We start from the raw sequence: 25,823 nt of genomic DNA, 5'->3' as shown, positions 1-25,823 counted from the left end.
CCAAGAGCATAAAACAAGTGTGCTCACATGCATAGAGTAAATGTTGTCATTAAAACACACTTATTGAAAAAGCACCTCATCAATTAAACAACAAGAGCAACAAGGACAAATAAAACCTTTTTATCCTATTCTGGTTTCACCGGAGAGGGTTATAAGTTTTCTCTCCGTCTGTCCGTCTATCTGTCCGTCCCACCTGTGGTTTTTTTCCGGTTTTTTTTCCCCATACTGTTTAACACATACAACTGAAACTTGGAACATGGCTTTACGATGATAAGTTACAGATCAAGTTCGAGTTTCAGGGCGTTTCGACAATTTTTTTCACAAATTTATTCCCTTTTTCGACTTAGAAGAAAATATCACATATTATATGTACATGGGTCAGTGCTCAGCTGCCCTAAATCCACCACACTGCTTTACACCATTGGCTGGACACAGCTGGTCTGACTCCACCCCCAATAAAATCATGTGCTAACATTATTTGAAGCAGTACAGTTCGGCAGGCCTCAGGCCTTAGGCCTAAGGCCTGGGTGTTAGTCCACGGCCAAGTGCAATAGGAATGATCCCAGGTATATAACCACGATGTATTATATACGCACCACATAAGCCGTACACATATTTTTGCTTCATGTATGCATTTCGGGTTATTATTATTATTTTGGGCACCGAAAGTGCCATTATACACCACTCAAATAAAGGGATGTTTCCTGGTGTGAAAAGCCTGGCGAACACCAAAATTACGCACAAAAACCTTCATTTATTTAGCTTTTGTGTGAATAGCATAATGAAACAGCTCAGTGGATGGCCTACATCGCCTCTCTGTCCAGCTGTAGTTTGAATCCTGATCTAGCTATGAACTGTCACCCCCGGTCATACGCATGTTTTTGATTTACGTATGTACATCGGGATATCTATACGAATAAATGACAATCCGTGTGTGTGTGTGTGTGTGTGTGTGTGTGTGTGTGTGTGTGTGTGCGTGTGTGTGTGCGTGTGTGTGCATGTGCGTGTGTGTTGCCTCCATAACTCCAAAACTATGAAACCTATCAGCTTGAAACATTGCGTGTATACAAAAGGAATTCCAAGGAAGTGCATGAGTGAAAATTGAGTGTGTGGGTTTAAACACCCCAAAGATAATTAATGGCCTTATATAATTATATAGAGCCTGAATCAGGCACATCCTCTGCCATCTCGCTAGCTGGTGAGTTAAGGCGTATCCTGGGTTACCTCACTGGGGTCTGAAGCCACCATGTTTTTTTTTGTCTGCTCAACTCTGCCTTGACTTGGAACAGGCCACAACGATTTCTTCACGATAAAGTTCTTTCTTTTTTTCCAGTTTCCTCACTAATATCATCGAATGTCTGATCATCATACCTACGAATCACTGGGTACATTGCAATGCTTATAAATGCCCGAAGACGCCAAAGTTCATGGCTTTATTTCATTCCCGCACATGAGATAAGCTTGGGAATCTCTTAAACTAAGCTGAATTACAAAATATAAACTCCATAATTGAACTTCGCAGCAGTTCAAACAACTAAAGAAAGTGTTCATTTGTCAAATTTGGACATAGTTTGGACATTCATACAAAGCTATCGCTTGCCAAGCCAGCCGTCCTTATCAACCATTTAATTGGACTGCTTGCTTGAGTGCAGAAGCAACCTGCCAAGCGCCAAAAAGTCGATGGTGGTACAGTTCATGTCCCGATCGGGATGTACAGTTGGCAGTTGCTTCATGGGAGAGCACATTCTGATAACTTGTTTTTGTTACAGCACGAATTTAATTCAACAACCGCACTACATCATTCCGAGCGAGTCGTCTGTGCTCCATCAATCCGAGCGAGTAGTCCGTGCTCCGTCATTCCGAGTGAGTCGCCGGTGCTCCGTCATTCCGAGCGAGACGCCCGTGCTCCGTCATTCCGAGCGAGTAGTCCGTGCTCCGTCATTCCGAGCGAATCGCCCGTGTTCCGTCATTCCGAGCGAGTCGCCCATGCTCGGTCATTCCGAGCGAGTCGTCCATGCTCCGTCATTCCGAGCGAGTCATCCGTGCTCCGTCATACCGAGCGAGTCGCCCGTGCTCCGTCATTCCGAGCGAGTCGCCCGTGCTCCGTCATTCCGAGCGAGTCGCCCGTGCTCCGTCATTCCCAGAGAGTCGCCCGTGCTCCGTCATTCGAGCGAGTCGCCCGTGCTCCGTCATTCGAGCGAGTCGCCCGTGCTCCGTCATTCCCAGCGAGTCGCCCGTGCTCCGTCATTCCCAGCGAGTCGTCCGTGCTCCGTCATTCCCAGCGAGTCGTCCGTGCTCAGTCATTCCAAGCGAGTCGTCCGTGCTCCGTCATTCCCAGCGAGTCGTCCGTGCTCCGTCATTCCCAGCGAGTCGTCCGTGCTCCGTCATTCCCAGCGAGTCGTCCGTGCTCCGTCATTCCCAGCGAGTCGTCCGTGCTCCGTCATTCCCAGCGAGTCGTCCGTGCTCCGTCATTCCCAGCGAGTCGTCCGTGCTCCGTCAGTCCCAGCGAGTCGTCCGTGCTACGTCATTCTCAGCGAGTCGTCCGTGCTCCGTCATCCCCAGCGAGTCGTCCGTGCTCCGTCATTCCCAGTGAGTCGTCCGTGCTCCATCATCCTCAGCGAGTCGTCCGTGCTCCGTCATCCCCAGCAAGTCGTCCGTGCTCCGTCATTCCCAGTGAGTCGTCCGTGCTCCGTCATTCCCAGCGAGTCGTCCGTGCTCCGTCATTCCCAGCGAGTCGTCCGTGCTCCATCATTCCCAGCGACTCGTCCGTGCTCCGTCATTCCCAGCGAGTCGTCCGTGCTCCGTGATTCCCAGCGAGTCGTCCGTGCTCCGTCATTCCCGGCGAGTCGTCCGTGCTCCGTCAGTCCCAGCGAGTCGTCCGTGCTATGTCATTCTCAGCGAGTCGTCCGTGCTCCGTCATCCCCAGCGAGTCGTCCGTGCTCCGTCATTCCCAGTGAGTCGTCCGTGCTCCATCATCCTCAGCGAGTCGTCCGTGCTCCGTCATCCCCAGCGAGTCGTCCGTGCTCCGTCATTCCCAGTGAGTCGTCCGTGCTCCGTCATCCCCAGCGAGTCGTCCGTGCTCCGTCATTCCCAGCGAGTCGTCCGTGCTCCGTCATCCCAGCGAGTCGTCCGTGCTCCGTCATTCTCAGCGAGTCGTCCATGCTCCGTCATCCCCAGCGAGTCGTCCGTGTGCCGTCATTCCCAGCGAGTCGTCCATGCTCCGTCATTCCCAGCGAGTCGTCCATGCTCCGTCATTCCCAGCGAGTCGTCCGTGCTCGAGTGAAGGATTTTCGAATGGTGGAGAAAGCAGCTTGAACAAAATATTGACACCCTTGCACTTTTTTCAAAGGCACCATTTCTTCCAGAAAATTGTTGAAATTAATAAATCTTTTGGTCTCCACATATATATATATTTATTTGGTTTGCAGTGGAACAAAACAAAAAAGCTGAAAAAAATTACAAAATCTTAACTTATTCCACACAGAAATCCAATAATGGCCCGGACAATATTATTGGCACCTTTTAGAAGTTGTCAAAATAATTAAATATCAAGCGGGTGATTCTCCTTTACTTTGGAATTGAACTCACCTGTGGTGAGCTGCACATGCCTGCAATATAAAAAAATCACTCATTCAACTAGTTTGAACAGAGAAAAGCTGTCATTCTGCTGTTTTGTGTTACTGTGTGTACCACAATGAGCATAGAGAGAAGAAAGAAAACCACAGAATTGTCTGAGGAGGTCAGACACAAGATTGTAGCCAGGCATGGACAACCTCAAGGCTACAAGTCCATCTCCAGAGACCTTGATGTTCCTGTGTCCACCGTACGCAATGTTATCAGGAAGTTTAAGGCCCATGGCACTGTAGCTAACCTCCCTAGATGTGGCCACAAGAGAAGACTTAGTTGAAGATTGCAGTGAAGGATTTTTCGAATGGTGGAGAAAGCAGCTTGATCAACTGCCAAACAGATTCAAGCTGACCTTCAGACACAAGGTACGACAGTTTCAACAAGCACCATCCGTCACCAACTCATTGAAGGGGGTTCTATGGGAAGGGACCCAGGAGGACCTGTTTAATTATCCTTTATCAAGGCATCTACTTTGGTCAGCCCCTGAGTAAGCCCTCTGTCAGCTTGCTGGGATCTTAATTCCCGACTTTGTTTGGCCTGCTCAACAATGCCTCGAGTTGTAACAGGCAACAACGGTTTATTTTGGGACCATGGGACAAGAATCGGCATAATCCAGGCCAGTCCAAGAGAGCTTTGGAGTTGACAGAGAAACAGCCAGCTCCAACTTCCAAATTTGTTTGCCATAGTATCTGCTGTATACATGAAGGTGTCAGTAACTTCTGTCGCTGAAGTAATAACTGCAGAGATGACTGGCCAACTCAAAACAGCCAATGCTAAATAATTTTGCTGGATTCAACATGCAGTGAGGTTACTGAAGGAAGACCAGCTGTTGTCTTGGGCTGTTTACCATGCTTCTCTCCAACATCTTCCATCTGACCATCCCCTGCAATCACAGCCTTACTTCCACTGTTTATAGAAAAGGCTGATGTCCTTACAATGGTGAAGTATAATGGAGTATCGTAAAGGACACCACTGTATTCCTCAATCCAGGCCAAATTCCTGTTCTTACATGTGACTGCCTAATATTTGCAATGTGGAATATCCAATGACACATGGAGAGGACAAATGCGATGTTTTGTTTGGAGGACTTCACTTGGAGAAAGACTGGAGATGTTGGAGACTTCTTGGATGCTTCTGGTTGGACCATGGCTCTAACAGCAGGTGTCACTCCATCTGGGACTACAGACTCATTCCTCAAAGCTTCACACATCACTCAGACTCAACATGCACACCAAGTAGCCACATTGGTCCTTGGCAAGATGCAACAAGGTACGTTTACCACATTGGCCCTTGGCAAGATGCAACAAGGGACGTTTGAACAACGGAAATATAGGTCACAAGATGAGTAAGATTATGAGGACTGAAGGCAGATGATGCTGGAAAAACACAGAAAGAACAGAGGGTGCAATTCCAGAAAGGAGGTGGTAGAAGACAGAGACACCACCGACCTGTCTGCGATGGCAAAGTGATAGGCCAATAGACTAAGTTTCATCACGGGAGATTCCAATAATCATGTAGGCCTTTGCTTCCACAGCGTCAAGATGAGCAAGGTGGGAGGCAGGGCAGCCAGCACAGAGGTGAGACCAGTCCTCCATAAAGCTGCGGATGATGGCCTTGTAGGTGGATAGGAGCTTAGGTGTGCCAAGGAAGGACGTTCCACGATGAAGAATGCCCAATCGGTGGCTGGCTTTGGAGGCCAACTTTGAAATGTGATTTGCCCAACAAAAGTTTGCCCGTGGTTGACAGTGAGACCCAGGAGTTTGAATGACTGAACTTCCAAGATAAATCTTGTTGTAGATAAATCAAATGCAGGAGAAAGATACGAGTATACTTTAGTGTACTTTTACATGAATTACAAGGATATTACTTCAACAACAGACAAATACATCTCACTATGAACCCAAGTTCCCAGTGAGCAGAATGGGCCATGGAAATGGAAACACCAACCAGGCCAAGCCAATCAGGTTAAACAGACAAGGAATAAACCATGTCAAAAAAGGTAAAAAGGTAAAAGTGCAAGGTAAAAAGGAAGGTTAAAGGTTACCATGCACTTTTTGTTAAAGATAATCTTCAAAGAAAAACAGATCAATCAAAGGAGTGGAGTGGTCGTGGCAAATGTTATAGCAAATACAGCACTGCATTATTTGATGTCATTACTGCACAAAGTATTCCTGGCATTCCGAAGGTGGAGACAAATGTGATGGGAAGAAGTGCTATGGAAAGAAGTTTCTGGTGAATGAAAAATATCAAATGAGCTGAAATATATAAGGGACTAAACAATTCATTCATACATATCTCTCATCCAAACATGCGTTCGATTACTGCATTTAGCTCAAAGGTGGCCAATAATCTGTGCAGATGAACCTTGAATTAATATTCACTACTGTATGTGTGTGTGTGTGTGTGTGTGTGTGTGTGTGTGTGTGTGTGTGTGTGTGTGTGTGTGTGTGTGTGTGTGTGTGTGTGTGTGTGTGTGTGTGTGTGTGTGTGTGTGTGTATGTGTGTATGTGTGTGTACACACATACTGCACACACGTGCATACAAATCGTAATGTCTCAGAAAGTGAAGGATAACCGTCAACACACTTGCTTGCTCACTGCACAAGGTTCCAAGTTTCTCCTGTTGATCATGTTCTCCCTTTACATAGACAGCTATGCTGCCAAACCCACCTCAAACTCTTTCGTAGAGACGGTTGTCTTGTCAAACCACAGTGGGACAATCTGGGCAGGCACAGCCTGCTTGTCAGCTGATGTCACATGCACATTAAAGTGGTTTACTCGTACATGTACGGTGCAGCTGCGTGACAAAGCCAGTGGGTTGAATATGACAACAGGACTGAGCAGTGAAGGTTGCACCGAGGTTTTGGGGAAAAGAAAACACAGGATGTAACATATTTTACACTCCATCAGCATGGAACAAGAAGCAAAAAAAACCAAAATTGACTCCACAATTGCTTTTCTGTTTTTGACATAAATTAAATATCATTGCAGAGGCAGCAGGTTGGAAGTACAACATCCATTCCCTGAACCAATTAAAAGTCAAATTATTTAAATGTGCAAACAACCCCAGAATATTTGAATAATGAGCTGTATATATATATATATATATATATATATATATATATATATATATATATATATATATATATATATATATATATATATATACATACAATATGCACATTAGTAGAATTTGTAACTCGCACTCCAAGTGCCTCACATTCTTATTCTGGTTCTGGTTAGTCTGCCTCGTTCACTGTTGAAGATTCTTGGAGAATTTTCACTCTTCCAGACTTCTATTTCCTCAAAAATAGGTCATTTTCCTCCCAAACTCCATTCATTCATTCATTCATTCATATTCGCAAGTGCGCACACGTGCACAGGTGCACAGATGTGCGCGTGCCCGCACAGAAACACACACACACACACACACACACACACACACACACACACACACACACACACACACACACACACACACACACACACAGTAAACCGGGGGGTGCGGAAGATCGAGTTCGGTAGGTGGGTAGGCACGGGAGAAAATTTGCGGGCCAGGCCCAAATTAATAATGAACACAAAACACAGGCGACGGGAATCGTGGTTGCGAGAACCAATAGTTTCAAGCGACAGGTGTGTTGAAAATCCCCAGGGATAGATTAAAGTTTAATAAATGATGGGACAGATAGGAAACGTGGACCCCTTCGCACCATCCGCCCCTTTGCTGTTCGTAGGCCGCCAGACTCATCTTGGAAATGCTGAAACCTGTGGGAGCTATTCTGAGGCTGCATTGGGCCTCAAGACAGATTCACTTGTCTCTTCCTCAATCCTTTCAAAAGGGATTTTAGGGATTGGGAATAGACAGTTAGGACAGGTTAGCCGAGCAAAGACAATAAGGGGGTGAGGGACACACGTAACTATGACAAAAAAAGTCTAAATTTACTTTTTTTGTGACAACCGAATGGGGGTGGGTATGGACAAGGACAGGGATAGGCAATAGGTTGGGGGGAGACCGTAGGGTAGGACCGAACCCGTCTTCGGATCGGCTCGCGCCACCACACTCCCTCCACAATCTCACGAGGCCACACCGAGGCCGGCCAGCTTCATGTGCCGACCTGTTGTACTGCACCTTACCTGGTCTGCATTTGCATGCCTTTATCTGCCTTTGCCATGACTCCATTTTCCATACCTGCCCATGCCTTTATTTGCCTCGCCATATCACTCAACCTTACCATGTGTACCAGGACCATCTGTGTGGGAGTATTTGCAAGGACTGCCCTGCAGGCAGCCGCGTTACCAGGGACTGCATTTGTGCAGCCCGGACATCTATCTACTTGTTGTATAAAGGCCAGTTCAAATGGACTGTGAGACGGCGTGTGGCCTGCCGTGTTCGGGTGAGTTGCCTCCATCAGCCAGGAAAAGAAAAGAAGAAAAAAAACCAACAAACAAAGGACCATTGAGGGCCCTGAAGACACCTGATCATTGATTGCCTGCTGTTGCACTCATCCCCGAAAGTTGCCTTTATTGTTCTCTCCTCAAGTCACAGGTCCTGGGCCATGGGTAATGTAAATATTAGAAATGTATATAGTTCTAACCCACCTGTTTGTTTAGTTCAAATTTTCGGCAGTGTAGATATTGGCAATGTAGATAAGTTGTCCATGGGTCATGGGTAATGTAAATATTAGAAATGTTGGGTAATGTTGGGCCATGGGTAATGTAAATATTAGAAATGTATATAGTTCTAACCCACCTGTTTGTTTAGTTCAAATTTTCGGCAATGTAGATATTGGCAATGTAGATAAGTAGAAATTGGCAATGTAGATAAGTTGTCCGTATGAGTCTGTCAGTTTAGTTACGCAACGCACTCGGTTATTTATTTTTGGGACATGTATGCGAAATGTCGCACTCGGGGATCCATAGGGCCAGCGGTAAACCTTGAAAAAGGGCTATATTTTAGGAGTTTAATCAACCGGCTTGACACAAAGCTACAACAGGTCTCATATGGAAGATGGTGATCTCAGTAACACATTTAGCCCTGCTGTCCTCATATTTTGGTGTGCGGTCCATGAAATATTCACATTTGAAGGATACACCCGTCTGAATATTTGGACCATTTCAGAAAATCACATAATTTCCCATAAACTACAAGACAAAGAGCCCTCTTCCTAGACGTTTGGTATTGAAATGTGTCGATTGGACAGGAGAATAATGCAGTATCACAACCACATCATTATATGTAAATTTATATGCCTTTATTGACAAAATACGATAATTTTCTAAATTTTTAGGACCGCCATAAGGAAAATATCAGAGAAGGCGATTTTTCAAAACTGATGTTGACATTGCTATGTTCAGTAGTCAATCTTTACAATATTAAAGAAGATGTGATAAAACGTGATTACATAATTATCATCCTCACCATCGCTCTCATCCATGCACCGAGGTTGTCCTGCATGGTTGTGCAAAAATGGACAATACTGAAAGGCTATCGCTAAGCAATTAGTTAAACCTAATATATCTATTTTTTTTATTCAATTCCTTCTCTTCCAGGGTTGTAGAACGCCAATGCCAATTGTATGAACACTTCATAAATGCTCTACCCATTATGCAATAATGCTTAAAAGTGGTCTTTCGTTAATCATTTAACGGAATTTTCTATTCCTCTTTATTATAGGACTCCAACATGGCTGAACGGTGTCCAGATGAACCGGGATCGAGTCCATTGAAGTTACAGTTGCCAAAAAAGAAGCGAAGGTTGTCGACAGAATGGGATACATGCATCATATGTCAGAATTCGTCAAAGGAGAAGGTCAGCAAAGCTGGGAGCACGGGTTTGGAAGCTTTGAAGTCATCTTCACAAATACGGAATGATGAAATTGGCCAGCGTTTGGAGTCACGTAAGGGAGGAACGGAAATGTCTATATTCTACCACCGCAGTTGCTATCAGTCTTACACCAGTAAGAGGAACTTATCCTTCTTCTCAGAACATGCATCACAGGAGAAACCAAAGATTGTGGAGCCTAAACACACGCGAGCAAATACCCCCAAGATGACTGATTGGTCAACCTGTTTCATCTGCCATTCCATGAAACGTGATAAACTTCACCGTGTCCGAACAGGACGTAGACAAGCAACTGTTCGCAAAGCAGCAGAAGCACGTGACGATCAGGATATGCTTGGTCTTCTTGAAGGCGAGGACCTGTTTGCAAAAAATGATATATATCAGAGTACTTGCATGGCTTCATACATCAGCACCCACAACATGAGCTCTGGGCAATACCAGCAAGATGTACCTGAATCTGATGAACATCAAAATGCCTTCTCCCATCTTGTTGATGAGATAGATACTGACCTTAGAGGAGGGAAAGCCTTCAAAATGAAGAATCTATTACATCGATTCAAAACTATCTTAGGGGACAATGAAGAAACCTCATACACTACACAAAAACTACAGCGGCAACTAAAACATCACTACGGGGATGCTATCGTTGTTCATTCACAATGTGGGCAATCAAAGTCAAGTATCATCATGAGCAGCCACGTGTCATTGGGCTACGCAGTTCGAGTGTTTGCACAGCTCAAAGAAGACTTCAGTCAAAGCCAAATGGAAACAAACGCCATGCTGCCAGAGGACGATAACCAGTTGGACTCCAGTAAGTCAGCTCTCCACAAAGTAGTTGGAGATATTCATGATGAAATTAGTCAGATGATGGCAACAACCGAATACCCAACACCTGGTGATATCAGTATGGATTCATCAGAAAATGCTCTGCCTGCGATGTTGACAACATTCTTTGTATGGCTGATTAGCAAAGAGGCAGTTGATACAGCTGACGAGCGTACCAACTGAACGACAACAAACGACGTAAAGTTCTTTCATTGGTGGAAACTACCATTCATTGTGTTCGACGAGATCTGATCATGCCTCTGCAATTAGGCCGAGCTGCACAATTTCACCATGAATATGGCAAGCGAGATATTATCAACGTTCTGAGCTCCCATGGTTTCTGCATTCCCTATGATGACATCCGGCGGTTCATGACAGCAGTCGGCAATGATGAGCTCATGAAAAGTCAAGACGCAGTGTATATTCCCCACGGCTTGATAGCAAGACACCAAGGAGGTGCACTGTTTCAAGAATGTAATGACAATGTGGATATTAACTGTGAGACAGTTGATGGGAAAGGGACTTTCCATTCCATGGCTCGTATGATTTTCCAGGAACAAGACACTAATGTGTCTGGGGTTGATGATGGCTCTGTCGGAAGAATTAAGCTCGGTAAGGACAAGTCACTAACTTTGTCACAAGAAAATGCCATGGTTCTAAGGAACACACTGCATCACTACAAACCACGACAACGTCCTGAATGACCACGTGTGGCCAATGCACTGACCCAGATCAACACTCTTCGGAGCACAGATGGACCAGCAGATGTTCGAGATCTTTCATGGGTACTTCTGCGCATATGATCACGTGGAGTGTTGCAATTTCTCGATGACTTGCCTCTTCCAGCGAAACAGAACACGCCGTTTTGGGTGGGCTTCAACTCTATGGTATCACCATGCAAAGAAACTAAACAGTTGCAGTATATGCTCCGGTAATCGATGCAGAGCCAGCGGACCCTAAAACCGTATACACTACCATGATGCGACGCAAGCAGCTTTCAGAGAAAATGGGACAACAAGATTCAGTCCAGACCATGGATCAGCAGCTCTATGCCGTGGCACAACAAGTTAAGTGGAGCAAAGGTCTTGAGTTTGAGCACACGGCGCTGTGACTTGGAGGTTTCCACACTGTGTGTTCCTTCATCGGTGCTATTGGGAAGCTCTTCGTGGATGCTGGCCTCAAGGATTTGCTGGTGGAGAGTGGAATATATGCAGAAGGGACAGTGGACATGATGCTTATGGGTAAGCAATTCCACCGCTCGGTCCGAGGACTCGCACTCGTGTATGAGGCAATGATGCAGCTGCTACTAAAGGAGTTCTTCAGTGTCATGTATGATTCTCAAGGGAAATATATGGATGCACACACAAATTTGAATGATCTTCGGGAGAAACTCGCAGCGACCAAAGATGTCCCAGTGCATAAGTTGCCTCCGTCCGAACCAGCTTTTCTCAAACATGTGAAGAGATCCGTTCACCAAACCCGAGTATGGATGAATGCCCACCTGGCAAATCCAGAAATTCCCACACCAGAGGGTCGTGGATGGTACAGAGGAGAAGGTGTGCCGCATCCTACATTGTTTTAATGGACCCACATCAGCGGAGATGTTAGATGGTCTTGTGTGTTCATGCCGTGGTAGTGAACCATATACCAACAGCTGCAGCTGCTCACAAGACAGTTTGCCTTGCACTAACGAGTGCATGTGTGCCACCAGTGACAGGCAGTGTGGCAACGAACTGTCACATGGTGACCAAAATGACACGGACAGTGATGGTTGAACATATCGAGGACACTAGCTCAAAATATATGTTTTAGTTCATTTCTTGTAGAACAATGTGTATTGGTGTAACATATAGTTATCACATCACTTGTGCAAACTTCAGTCACTATATCGTATAATTTGCTAGTAGAAATTTGTTTCAAAATATTCTCATTATATTGATATGGTAAACTGAACACATATAAAATAAAGAAAAAATATGACAATTGGCAGATGTTTGTTTCTGTAGTTGATGATTTTCGAAGTTAGCCTTCCGGAAATTACGTCTTTTTTCTATTAAAAGCACTCAAATGTACATACAGTATATTTATCTAGAAGTATTCCATTAAGTAACTAGTAGTATTCCCCTGTTCATTCTACACATTTCAATAACAATCATGTAAAAATAGGGAGCATTGCTTTGTAGTTATGGCTAATTCACTGATTTTTGGAAATGGTCAAAATTTTCTCATGGGGGTATCCTTCAGGTGTGAATATTTAATGGGCCGCACACCAAAAAATGAGGACAACAGGGTAAAATGAGTTACTGAGATCCCCATCTTTCAAATGAGACCTCTTGTAGCTTTGTGTCAAGCCGGTTGATTAAGTACCAAAAAATCTGACCTATACCGCTGGCCTATAGATAAAATGTACTCGGGGAACCTACACCTGCATGCCACACGAACGTTACAGACTCGGATCGAGTCAAGCAAAAGGGAGGGGGGTAGTGTTGCGGTTCTCGGAACCACAGGCATACAACAGATAGTGTCCCAAGACAGTTATTCCATTATTACCTTCGCATTCTGTGAAAGGTTATGTTTTTGTCGCTGTGTATTTATTTATTTGTGAATATGTGTGTTTGTTTGTTATTCGCATAACTCAGAAAGTATTAAACCGAATTGTATGAAATTTGGTGGGATGATTCGTGAGTATCCAAGGACGATTTGATTAGATTTTGGGAGCGATCAGGTCAAAGGTCAAGGTCAATGTCATGAAAAGGTCAAAAACACTCTTTTGAGCATAACTTCCTTCATAATACAGCTATCGACATGCAACCACCACCATATTGTTCCATGACGAGATACCTTTCGGATATGTAGTGTCGGATTTGACGTAACGTCATCGGAAGTGCGTCTAAATGACATCACAAGATGACGTAAATTTTCAATCTCATCATTTTTGATCATACCGTTTTGTAGGACTTACCTTAAGGACGTCACACACCAAATTTGACTTCGATCGGACTGACCGTTATGACGTCATTGACGTTTGAACATGACGTTTTTCAACTGTAGCTAAAATGTCCTGATATTTTACATTCAAATAGCTATATGATTTATAAAGCAAAGTCTCCCAAATCCAGGCATTAGGATCAGTAGCAAAATATCTGTTTATTGATGTACAGGTTTTGCCAATTAACTCTGTAGTCAAGGTCAAGGTCACACTCAAGGTCAAAATATACTTGTAGGCATAGCTTCAGATCTAATAGAGCTATTGACATGAAACCAACGTTAAAACGTTCAGTGAACTACGAGCTTTCAGAATGGTAGTCCCCGATTGGACGTGACGTCCCCGGAAGTGCGTCAAAATGACGTCAAAAGATGACGTCATTTTTCAACTTTTTAATTTTTCAGTGTTTATCATTCCATTTTGTTGGACTGCCTTCAAGGAGGTTACACACCAAATTTGATGTCAATCGGACTGACGGTTGCGACGTCATGGACGTTTTTCAAATGTTCCTGGAAAAAAGTTGCGGCGGCGAAGGTATGCGCTCTACCGAGTGCCCGTTCTAGTTATACGTGTAGATAGTCCCCTTCCTTTTGTTTAGCGGGACAACAAGGGAGTGTGTTGCGATGATCTAATAGCGAGGGTTGCTTAAATCATTTTTTCCTTCATTTCATCCCCATTCTTCTTCTTTTCTGATTATTCCTGAGGTAAATCAGCCACGGGCGCCTTGGAGGCCGGCGCGTGCGGCGCTGCGGTGAGGGATCTGCTGCTCAGAGATTCTCGTTCCCGTGTGAGCCCGAAACGCGGTGTGTGCGGCGAGTGATGTGTGTTTGGCAATGCGGGATTGTCGACTCGAGTTTCCGATCAGTGTGACCACTCCTCGTTTTCATAAATGCCAAGCTGAGCCAATGAAAAAAGACAAGAATTCACAAGGTTTTGGAAAAGCGATAATAGAAAACCTACACGCCAAGAAAACCAATGGAAAACCAAGACGCCAAGGTGAACAACGAATCGCCAAGATCTTGTGAAAAAAGCCAAGGAGTGGTCACACTGCTTCCGATGGTCTGAGGAGAATTGCCGATTGCATGACAAAGGCATGCAAGTAAATACCCCCGAAGAGGCTGCACGAATGGTGTTTTTCACGGCACGGGAAACATGGCCAGCACGACGCCCACGCTGCAGGAAACACGTACAGAGGCCAATAAAGCCGACTCCACGCCATGTTGGGCAGGATACGAGTGCGCGGGTAGAAGTGGCTTGTTCTTTTTTTTTACCTCAATACCCAACGCATGTTGGTGTTCGCCCCGTGCACACGCTAGCGGAATCGTGTGAACGCGAGCGCTGGCCTCGTGCGTAATGGCAAAACCGAGTGCACTGTATGGAATGTGCTCGAAAGCAGACATGCACGCTGCTCGTGAAATATACATGGATTTATCCATGGCGATGTACCTTTGGTCCTCGCTGGCAGCAGTGGATTCTCCGCGGATGGTGAACGTCTTCTCGTCTCTGCGGCTAGCGAGACTGCGATGGAGCGAGGGAATGTACATTGCGGGCCACGTTGGCGCGTGCGGAACGAGCGCGTTGATCGACGCTGGTCGATCGCCCGAGCAGGCGTGCGGGACACTCGACCGGTCGCCCGGGGGGTTTTGCAGGATGATTCGCGTGTAAATTTCGGTGTGGGCGATTCATGTCATCTTGTGGGTTCGGAGCGCAATATTGCCGCTGTTTCGGGTGGTCTTGCCGGAAACGAAGTGAGGCGGTTTCCAGCCCAAGCTGGCGGGCCACGTGAGGGGTCGGGGCCAATCGGAGCGCCCGATTCGGGTGATGATGTTTGGATTCGGCATGGCCCCTCCCCCCAAGCTGCGGCCCGCCCTATAAAGGTCGGGGCAGTCCCCCTTGCCCTGTCTGTATGTGTGTGTTTCCTGCTCCTCGACTCCGCCTCCTCGTCTCCGCCCACGTCGACACCACCACGACCCACCTCCTGCTCCTCGACTCTGCCTCCTCGTCAACGCCCACACCACGTCGACCCCACCCGCCTACCTGATCCCACCCACTGCTCCACCCTCTGGACTCTGCCCCTTCTCCACTCAAGCTCCTCCTTCACTAGCACAGTCTCCATATGTGCGGCTTGGGCCAGAGGCAACGTGCCCACTGTCGGGTACCGCACCCTGGAGCATCCCCTCCCCGAAACGTATTGGTGGCACGTCATGCTATCGGGCGCACAGGTACCGAGATCATAGCCTCCCCTGGTTGCAAAACTCCCTCTTCATTGAGTTCTGTCTGTGTGTGAGCGTGTGTGTGAGCGTGTGTGTGTGCGTGTGTGCGTGCGCGTGCGCGTGCGCGTGTGCGTGTGCGTGTGTGTGTGTGTGTGTGTGTGCTGGCGCCTGTCTGCTTAGGTAAGACTGTCGAAGATTGTTATCATTGTTATTGCTATTATTTCTGCGTTAAGTCTGCTGTGTGTCCCCTTTTTTAAGTTGCCTGTTTATTGTCGCATTACACACTTCTTTCTATCTCTACACAACACATCCCAATAAATCTTCAGTGTGCCACATATCTTTCCTCACCCACTGTTAATAAATTATCATTAGGAATTTTCCCTGCTCATTTTTGTCTTTTCTTCCATTGATCCAGCATGATCCGAATCCAAGTTTAGCCGGGACTTTATTCCCAACGATCCGTTCCTTTTAGCCGGTACGTCCTTGGCAGTGTCGCTTGGCTGCATCCGATGCGGTAAAGTGATCTGGTCCGGTAGAGTGATCCGGTTCGGACAAGGCGTACCGAGGGCATGTTTCCCTGTTAATTAAACCACATCATTAATTTGGTAACCCGATTAACCCATAGACGAGAGGACCCTAGGTCACGTGGTTGAGTTATTGGTGTCCACAGTCGGTTAAGCGACCCGCCGCGTCACGGAATTATCCGTGTGCGACGGCCTACAATTCCAGGGAGTCTGGTGCGAACCGACATTGCTTCCCCCACCTCGTGGTCTTCTTACCCGACCCCCCCGGCCCGCAACAATATGTATACATATGTACATTTTTGTGTCCTGTGGGTTTGCCCCTACCTGGATAAGCAAAAACAGTTCTCTTGGAGGCTTACAGCCGAGATGCTCAGAGATTATGGCGTGCGGGGAAAGAAACAGCTGGGCTTCACCAGGACGGTAGCACAGCACAGGGGTTTTACTCTCGAACCCACGACAGATACACCGACACCAGCAAATTGAATAAATAATTGTTTAATAAACAGAAAATCAACAATTATAATGGAAATAAATCAAGACATGAGGTAACTTAAATATAATTTTGAGGTGTCTCCACACAGACTTAAATACAAACAAGGGGACAGAATAAAACAAAGAAAAATAATCCCTCTTTTATTTCAGCACTTAGCTTCGGGTCCCAGAGTGAGTTTCAGCATCTTGGAAGTCACCAAACCGCTTTGTCACTGCGTGGGAAAATGCGCCCAAAATGGCACGCAGCCGCTCTCGCGGGAAGCGTACGGGAGGTAATTCATGTGGCGATACTCAACAACAAGGCTCAGAGACCGCCATGCAGTTTCTTGCGTCGATTGTCCTCACTGACGCCGCTGCTTTGCAGAATGGCACCGTCTCTTTCCCCTGATGGCTCGACACGAGCCTTTGGCGCTGGTCCCATACGATTCAGCCCAACAGTCGAAGGCCGGCGTCTTGCTCCTCCACGTGAGCCATTTCGCCTCAGCACGAACACGCGAATCGCGCAGCCATTTCGTCGTACCAAGAGGAGAGAAAAAACGAGATCCTCTTTCCAATGTATCCTCCACCAACTCTGTCCTCTCCGTTCTCCTTTCAGAACACCGATTCTATCTCAATCCTCCAGTCTTCACTGAACCTTCTGCCTCGCTCCCTTCTGTCGTTTCTTCCAGGTTGTGTTCCGACCACCGATTCTTTCCCAAACTAGGTCTGCTCGCCACAAAACAGCACGACCGTGTTTCTCTCCACACGCAAGGAGCAGCTTCCCTGTTCTCTTTCAGATGCGCTCTTCTTCCTCAGATTAACAACGTCATGCCCATTATTCATCAGCCTAGGGGGGGCGTGACTTGCTGGTAGGAAGCTGGGAAGACGAGGCTTCTTGCCTGCTTGGACGTGTGGCATTGTTATTATGGTTGTAGTTATAAAAACGTAATTCGTTTATTGCTGGCTTGAAAATGCAAAAACGTAGGAATAGGTCACGGGATAATTACATACTGGGGGAAATTGACCTTAATCTACATCATTCTGGTGTCTACGCCTTAATCTACAGTGCTGTGCAACATCATTCTGAGTGAACCGTTCACCCTGCGGATGCTTTTTCCACACGTCATTCAGAGCGAGTGGTTCGAGCTCCGTCACCCTGAGCGAGTGGTTCGTGCCCCATCACCCTCAGCGAGTGGTTCATGCCCCATCACCCTCAGTGAGTGGTTCGTGCCCCATCACCCCCAGCGAGTGGTTCGTGCCCCATCACCCTCAGCGAGTGGTTCGTGCCCCGTCACCCTGAGCGAGTGGTTGGTGCCCCGTCACCCTGAGCGAGTGGTTGGTGCCCCGTCACCCTGAGCGAGTGGTTGGTGCCCCGTCACCCTGAGCGAGTGGTTGGTGCCCCATCATCCTGAGCGAGTAAATCGTGCCCCGCCACCCTGAGCAAGTGGTTGGTGCCCCGTCACCCTGAGCGAGTGGTTCATGCCCCGTCATCCTGAGCGAGTCATTCGTACCCAGTCACCTGAGCGAGTGTTTCATGGCCCGTCACCCTGAGCGAGTGGTTCGTGCCCCGTCATCCTGAGCGAGTGGTTCGTGCCCAGTGACCCTGAGCGAGTGTTTCGTGCCCCGTCACCCTGAGCGAGTGGTTCGTGCCGCGTCACCCTGAGGAGTGGTTCGTGCTCCGTCACCCTGAGGGAGTGGTTCGTGCCCAATCACCCTGAGCGAGTGGTTCATGCCCCGTCACCCTGAGCGAGTGGTTCATGCCCTATCATCCTGAGCGAGTGGTTCGTGCCCCGTCACCCTGAGCGAGTGGTTCGTGTCCCGTCACCCTGAGAGAGTGATTCGTGCCCCGTCACCCTGAGAGAGTGTTTCATGCCCCATCACCCTGAGCGAGTAGTTCGTGCTCCATCACCCTGAGCGAGTGGTTCGTGCTCCGTCACCCTGAGCGAGTGGTTCGTGCTCCGTCACCCTGAGCAAGTGGTTCGTGCCCCGTCACCCTGCACAGACTGTACTGTACGGACTCTCCGTGGGTGTGTGGACATGCCACACCTGTTACGGGTGCCGTAGTGGAAAAGTTGCATCCTATATCTTACGGAGGTTCTTTCAGGTTTTTCTTTGTCCTCGCGCCTGATTCTAAAGCATTTGGTTCTCACATTTGCTTTACAAAGATTAAATGGTTTGTCTTTGTCAGTTTCAAAGCAAAATATATTTGATAATGCCTGATTTCTGAGCCGTTTGCCATATGAACATGTTTTCTAAATTTCCGAGCCAATATTTTTTCCACCCGTCACACGCAGCTGTTTATAAAGAATAATGTTTATGAACATCTCTCTGAAAAGTCTGTATAAATTTAACGTTTTTTAGTTAAAGATACTCAAGGTTTCTGGGTTGTGTACAGGAAGTACTGTAGTTGGTAATCACATCGACTCCAACCTGCCGATTCCCGAAAAATTGCTGATATCCACCAAGCGTGTATGCGTGCATATGTGCGTGTGTGCGTGTTTTTTTGACTGGTATCTACATATGTGGGTTTCAGAATGTGGAATGGAGTCCTCCCAGGGTGGGCTCAAAATATCCACCTTCATTTCAGTAAGGTGTCACGCACGATTCATGGACCAAGCTGTGAAGTTTTCTGTTTTCAAAGTTTTGTGCCGAGGACTTTCTTCAGGATCGTCACTGAGCCCAAGACAGCTTCCAACTGTAGTTCTTTTTAATAATATTCCCAGGGATGGTTTTTAACGCACCTGTAAAGTAGTTCCAGGCAGCTTATGTGATGGCACGTCATCCGTCCGTCCATCCACAAATACTTGCAACTTATTCTCAGAAACTATACAATTGCAATGAAATTTGAACACATTTAACCATAAAAAATGGGGTCTGAAAAGGTTGTAAGAGCACAACACACAACAAATAATAAATAAATAAATAACCCCCCTTCTCAAAAACAACACACGCAATTCCAATGAAACTTCACGATAACCTTCATCACCCATGACATACCAAAGTTTGTTCATGACATTATAAAAATCAGGCTCTAAGTGGATTTAAGGGGGGTTGCCCCCCAAGATAAGTATTTGCTTTCTTCTACAGAAACAATTCCGATGAATCTTGACCACCATCTGCACCACCTGTGATGTACTAAAGTTTGTTCACGACATTAAAAATAAATTGGGGTCATGGAAGGTCGATGGGAGAGGGGGTTGCCCCCCAGAATATGCATTTGCTTTCTTGTCAGAAACTACACACACAATTCTGATGAATCTTGACCACCATCTTGACCACCAGTGATGTACCAAAGTTTGTTCATTACATAAAGAAACATTGGGGTCTCAGGGGTTCTATGGGGGGGGGGGTTGACCCCCCAAAATATGTACTTGCTTTCTTTTCTGAAACCACACATTATCGATGAAACTTGACCAGAACCTTTATCACCCATTATGTACCAAGGTTTGTTCATGGCATTACAAAAAAAACAACTCCAAAGGTATTCAATTTCTTCTCCATTATATATTTTGTGGGTCAACCATGCCTCACAGTGGTTGCTTGGTTATCTTATCTAGCCACGACCAGGCGAGCATCGAGGGGTATTGCCCCTATATTTAATATCTCTGAGGTTCTTTGTCATAATTCCTGGAGCTGCAGCTATCACTGGTACAACATTGGCATTCTTCAGGTTCCAGGATCTTTTCACTTCATTCTTGAGGTCTTGGTATTTGGTCATTTTCTTGATTTCTGCATCATTTAGTTCAAAATCACTGGTATCAACACCTCAGTCAGCAATGCCTTCTTCTCCTTTTTTTTGTACCGAAGTATGATATCTGGTCGCAATGCTTTGTTTTCGATATTCACGCTCGATGGGATAATTTGGTCGTACGAAAGCGGTAGGTACTTCCATATTTTTAGTGATTGCTTTTGGTTCATGTTCCCACAAATTTTCTGGAACTGCGATATCAAAGTTTTTGCAGATGTGCCAGCAGATTACATCATAAACTCTGCTGTGTCGTTGTGTGTACAGTTGCTCTGACATGAGTTTGTTTTTGTGTGTGTGTGGTCGGTCATTAAGCATAACATATCATTTTCTTTACTAACCCCATCTCTACCCCTCACCTTTCTCTCTTCTGTTTTTGTTCATACGTGGTATAGCAACATTTGGTGAGACATAGTTCTCCCCACCTCCCTCCCGCTTCCTCGCTCTTCCCCCCTTCCTAGCTTCCGCTCGCTCCTGCCTCCTCTCTCTCTCCCTCCCTCTCTTCCTCTTCTCTCAACCCCCCTCCTTAAACCCCGTCAGCAAAGTGACGGGTTGTATTTGCTCGTGTGTGTGTGTGTGTGTGTGGAAATATATATATACATATACATATATATTTTTTTTTATATATGTATATATATATATATATATATATATATATATATATATATATATATATATATATATATATATATATATATATATATATATATATTCCTTTGTTATAACCAATAATTAAACCAGTGACCATTGTTTTGCTTTGTATTCTTACCTGTCATAACAAATTGGGGGCTTGTCTCAAGATATGAGTTATATACTTGTACCTGTCTTGGATATTGATTACTTTTTTTTTCCATTGGTAAAATAATCTGACATTGTGTGCACTGTACTGGTTCTACGATATTTGCTGCCGTTGTTCACCATAGCTGACGATGAGATTCGATGTGAAGGAATTTGTGGATAGGATTGAGCTCTCAATTCAATATGTAGAACTGTTATGTAAGGTAGAATTACGAACTGCAGCTGATCATATTGGGGCTTGCGTGACATCCAGTTTTAGAAAGTCTGAGATTTTCTCGGTTATTGTCAATCACATAGGTTAAGAACCATGGGTAGAGAAGACTAGGAGTGATACAGTGGAACTAGCCAGTATAAAATCAGAAGAAAGACAACTCAGGTTAAAGTTGGCAGATAAGGAAAAACAGAGAGAATTTGAAAGACAAAACGAAGAAAAGGAAAGAGTTTGAGTTAAAGAAATTAGAACTGCAAATTCACTTGCAACGATAGGTGAGACCTGTTTCCGATGGTTCAGGTTGTGGTTCGGATTTTGACGTGGCCTAGAACATAAGGCTTGTTCCCAAGTTTAGTGAGGATGAGGTCGAGGTGTTTTACCTGTCTTTTGAGAAGATAGCAGGACGTCTTCATTCATGTGTATTCATCTCTGTCAGCAGAACAATCTGAAGAGTATAAGACAGTAAAAAAGGGCTGTGTTGCCGGCCTATGAACAAGTGCCTGAAGCATACAGACAGAAGTTCCGAACCTTAAAAAGACAGGCTGGGCAGACCATTTGTTGAATTCGCTCAGGAAAAGGAATTTCTTTTTGATCGTGGTATCGTTTTCTGCAAGTGGAGAAGGACCATGATAATCTAAGGGAGATTATCTTGATGGAAGAATTTAAGAACGGTATCTATCCCCTTAGACATTATGACACACATTAATGATCAAAAAGTTGGTGAGTTGAAAAGAGCTGCAGTTAGTGCAGATGATTATGAGCTTACCAACAAGAAAAACATTGATGTTATTCCTGGTTACAGTACGATGTGGTAAAGCAAGAAGGTGGTAATGAAGACCATAAGGGTCCGCGAGGCAGACATCTCTGGTTCGACAGTTTGATTGGTCAGATAAGGCATCTGGCAGGAGTCAGGCTGAGTGAGGTGAAAGGAAGCTGAGAGATGTGAAATTCTGGGACATACAGTAGATGGAAACTTCGCCAGGTGTGATATGTTAACATTCTTAAAAAGTACAATGAGCGTGAAGCTGAACTCGGCCGGCCAGTTGGGTTAGCTAAGCTGGTAGGTCATATAAACCATCAGGATAGTGACTGTAGTGAATCAGGCAGCATTGATCTACAGACCTGATAGGGGACCCTTGTGTGCTAAACTATCAAACTCAGAGGTGTTGGCAAATCTGGACTCAAAATTAGCTCACATATCTGAGGATAAATGATCCGATGTAATTGTGATAATTGAAGAGTTTGAACATCTATGCTCTGATGAGCCAGAGTGCACTTCATTTCCTTCACATGATGTTGATGTAGGGAATGCTAGACCAATTAAGCAGCACCCACATCGGCTAAATCCTGCCATGTTAGCTAAGGCTAGCGAAGAGGTACGATATATGCTTGAGCATGATATCATTGAACCCAGTCAGAGCAGCTGCAGCTCACCCATTGTACTGACACCAAAACCAAATGGTTCTATGAGATTCAGTATAAACTATCTAAAGATGAATGTGGTAACCCACACCGATTCATATCCCATCCCTAGAATCGAAGATTGTGTGGACAGGGTAGGTAAGGCTGCTTATGTTGGTAAAATAGACTTGCTTATAGGTTATTGGCAAGTACCTCTGACTGAATGGGCAAAAAAGTCTCCACATTTGTTACTCCAGATGGGTTATATCAGTGTAAGATAATACCTTTTTGGATGAAAAATGCACTTGCTACTTTCCAAAGGTTAATGAACCAGGTTACTATGGGGTTTCCTAATTGGGTAGCTTACCTGGATGATGTCATACTGTATAGTTATACATGGGAAGACCATTTGAAACATTTCAGAGACCTATTTGTTAGACGCAGTGTTGCCAAACTTGTTCTCAATCTCAAGAAAAGTGAGGATGCCAAAGCTAGGTTTACCTACCTAGTTCATGTTGTTGATTGGGGTCAAGGATCACCACGACATGCCAAGACCCAAGCTATTGCAGATTTTCCTGTCTCCACGATAAGCAAGAATTGCTTCGGTACCTCAGTATCTCCAGGTTCTACAGGAAAGTCCGTGATAATTACAGCTCACTCGTAGTACCCCTCACCAATCTGTTGAGAAAGAATGAAAAATTTGTATGGTCCGAGTCCTGTCAAAATGCTTTTGACCAATTGAAAGCTTTTCTGGAAAATGAGCCAGTGTTGGAAGCTCCTGATTTTAGTAAACCATTCAAATTAGCCATTGATGCAAGCAATGTTGGTTTCGGAGCTGGACCCTTTCAGGATTCAGGATAATGACTCTGGTGTTGAAAAGCCAGGAGGCTACTTCTTCAAAAAGCTGAACAAACATCAGAAAGCTTATTCTACTATCGAGAAAGAGGCTTTGAGCCTGGTTTTGGCTCCCCAGATTTTGAAGTAAATGTAATAAATGGCTCAAGCGATGTCACTGTGTATATACTGACCATAATCCTCTTGTTTTTCTGAAGAATTTCAAGATGATGAGCAAATGCCTTTTCCAAAGGGAGCTCATGGTAAAACCACACCCATTGAAAATTGTACATATTGCTGGTCGAGATAATGTCATTGCAGATGCTCCATCTCAAGCTTAAGAGAATGTGTTGCACATGTGTATTATCCCTGCTGCATGCAAATGTTATAACTTGAATTGGCTGTTTGTTTGCTGCACTGCTTTTATGCTGTACTGAGACTAAAATATTGTGTACCTACCTTTGTAAAAGAAAACTTTATTGGGGGAATGTTTTCTTCTTTTGGGGGTGAGGTGTTATGGCCTGTGACCTTTTCTTCCTCTTCTTGATTCACCCCTACCTCCACCCCCAAATTTGACGTGCATGGTTTCACCCAATACTTGAGATCCTGTGATTGACCGTTGGGCGGAAGAGAGGGGGGATAATGATGAGGGAGATTGCGGTTGTTCCCGTTTTTGGAGAGTGCTTTTGAACTTTGACTCAGAAAGACACAAGGAATGGATTTCACAGACAAGAGCCTGAAAGCCTGATGTTTTGAGAATCGAAAGATATTTGTGGCCCCTCAGATGGTGAGGGATGAGGACTGATTGACACTGATCAAGAAAAATGAGGCAGCGACGGAAGGGAGACCTAGAAGGCCTGATTTAATGTTGGCTGCTTGGGCAATGCAATGAGGCCACGTCACCTCTGTACTGTGGTGTGACAACGGTGGATAGGAGTTGATGTGTACCAAGGAAGGACTTTGTATGACAGAGGATGCCCAGTCGGCGGCAGGCTTTGGAGGCCAACCTGAAATATGGTTTGCCCAAGAAAGATCATGGCTGATAGAGAGATCCAAGAGTTTAAAAAACTGAACTTCCTCAAGAGGCTTGTTAAAAAAGTAGATAGGAGGGTTTGCCAGACGGTCCTTTCAGAGAGAGATAGTGAGAGCATGAGATTTGTGAGGATTGAAACACATATTCCAAGTGCTTGACCATTCAAGGATCTTTGCACTTCTTACTTATATCGATGCAAAATCGAGGCTCATTATCAGGTTTTCAGCTTTTCTGCATATTTACAAGGAACGTGTAGATTTTCATGGCAACTTGTTATGCATTTCTTCTGTGGAAGGTGGAATACCCGAAGGAAGCATCCACGGTCCAGTGATATTTGAATCAATATCAAAGCTCTCAAAAACATATTTTCTGTTATCAGTAAGGGCCAACAAACCTATCATATCGATTGATTGATTGATTCCATGATCCATTTTTGGAAGAGGTTTTGTCCCTTGAATCGCAGTGAGAATCTTTACGACAAAAGCCATATTTACAAGAGGGTTCAAAGATAACTGCAGTGGTGGGTGGCGTTCTTCACAGTGCCATTACCTTCAATGAGACTGCCAGACGTTTTATGGCCGATAAGCTATTTCTGAAGAGTACAAAGGAGTACGTCTCTTCCTTTTGGGCCTGCACCCTGATTTCCCATATCCTTGCTCAGAGCTGTGGAGAGCAAGGCTCAAAACAATCAGTATAACATGAATAAGTCAAAGTAAAAGGCCTGCTGCTCCTTCATTACAAATAGAATGCTAATATTCTGTCTTTCTCCCAGTCTTCTGTCCCTCATATTTTCAACCAGTCGTTCCTCCTGAGCCTGATGAGGACCTACACGTTAATCTAGTGATGCCCCCCCCCCCCACAAATCCCCAGCACCATTAACCCTCTAAAGAAGGAAGGGATTACTCGATTCACGTTTCGGTCCTGATACTTGTTAATCTCAAATTCTTTGTCCCCATTTTCTCCAGCCAACAAAATTGTCTTATTCGAATTATACTCTTCCTTTGATGCTTCAAGGTCAAGGCCCACTCTCAATTCATGCCAATCTTACACCTCCCACATTCGCCATTCATTTTATAACAACCAAGTCATCCATGCTCACCTACAGGCTTCATCTTTGCATTTATCATGTTGCCTGTTCCCCAATGACTCACTGTCAGTACAATAATATTCTGTCAGTAGCTGATGTGCTCTTCCATGAGAAAAAATAAAGTAGTAGTCTTACAAGTGAAGGCTCCTGTTGATCTGTGTCACAGACAAGTAGAATGATGGATGAAACCAACAGGATGTCAATTGAGGTATGCTGACTGCCATAGG

General features: G+C 45.3%; 1 protein-coding gene across 5 annotated transcripts in view; it reads right to left on the bottom strand.

Annotated features, from left to right (window-relative positions):
* Positions 1-25,823, bottom strand: part of LOC147017777 (alpha-mannosidase 2x-like) — a 272,410-nt gene that overhangs the window by 79,926 nt on the left and 166,661 nt on the right. For 4 of the 5 annotated variants that reach the window (XM_085847681.1, XM_085847685.1, XM_085847683.1 and 1 more), the window contains one exon: positions 6,297-6,462. In XM_085847681.1, the coding sequence (XP_085703807.1) occupies positions 6,297-6,462 (166 nt within the window). The remainder of the gene's footprint in view (positions 1-6,296; positions 6,463-25,823) is intronic. The other variant, XM_085847682.1, reaches the window with a different exon arrangement.

This window comes from Eptatretus burgeri, chromosome 11 (assembly GCF_056783735.1).
Source record: "Eptatretus burgeri isolate ZD-2024b chromosome 11, Ebu_testis_v1, whole genome shotgun sequence".
NCBI lineage: Eukaryota > Metazoa > Chordata > Myxini > Myxiniformes > Myxinidae > Eptatretus > Eptatretus burgeri.
The sequence above is the reverse complement of the archived record's forward strand: the minus strand, read 5'-3'. Positions and strand labels throughout refer to the sequence as shown.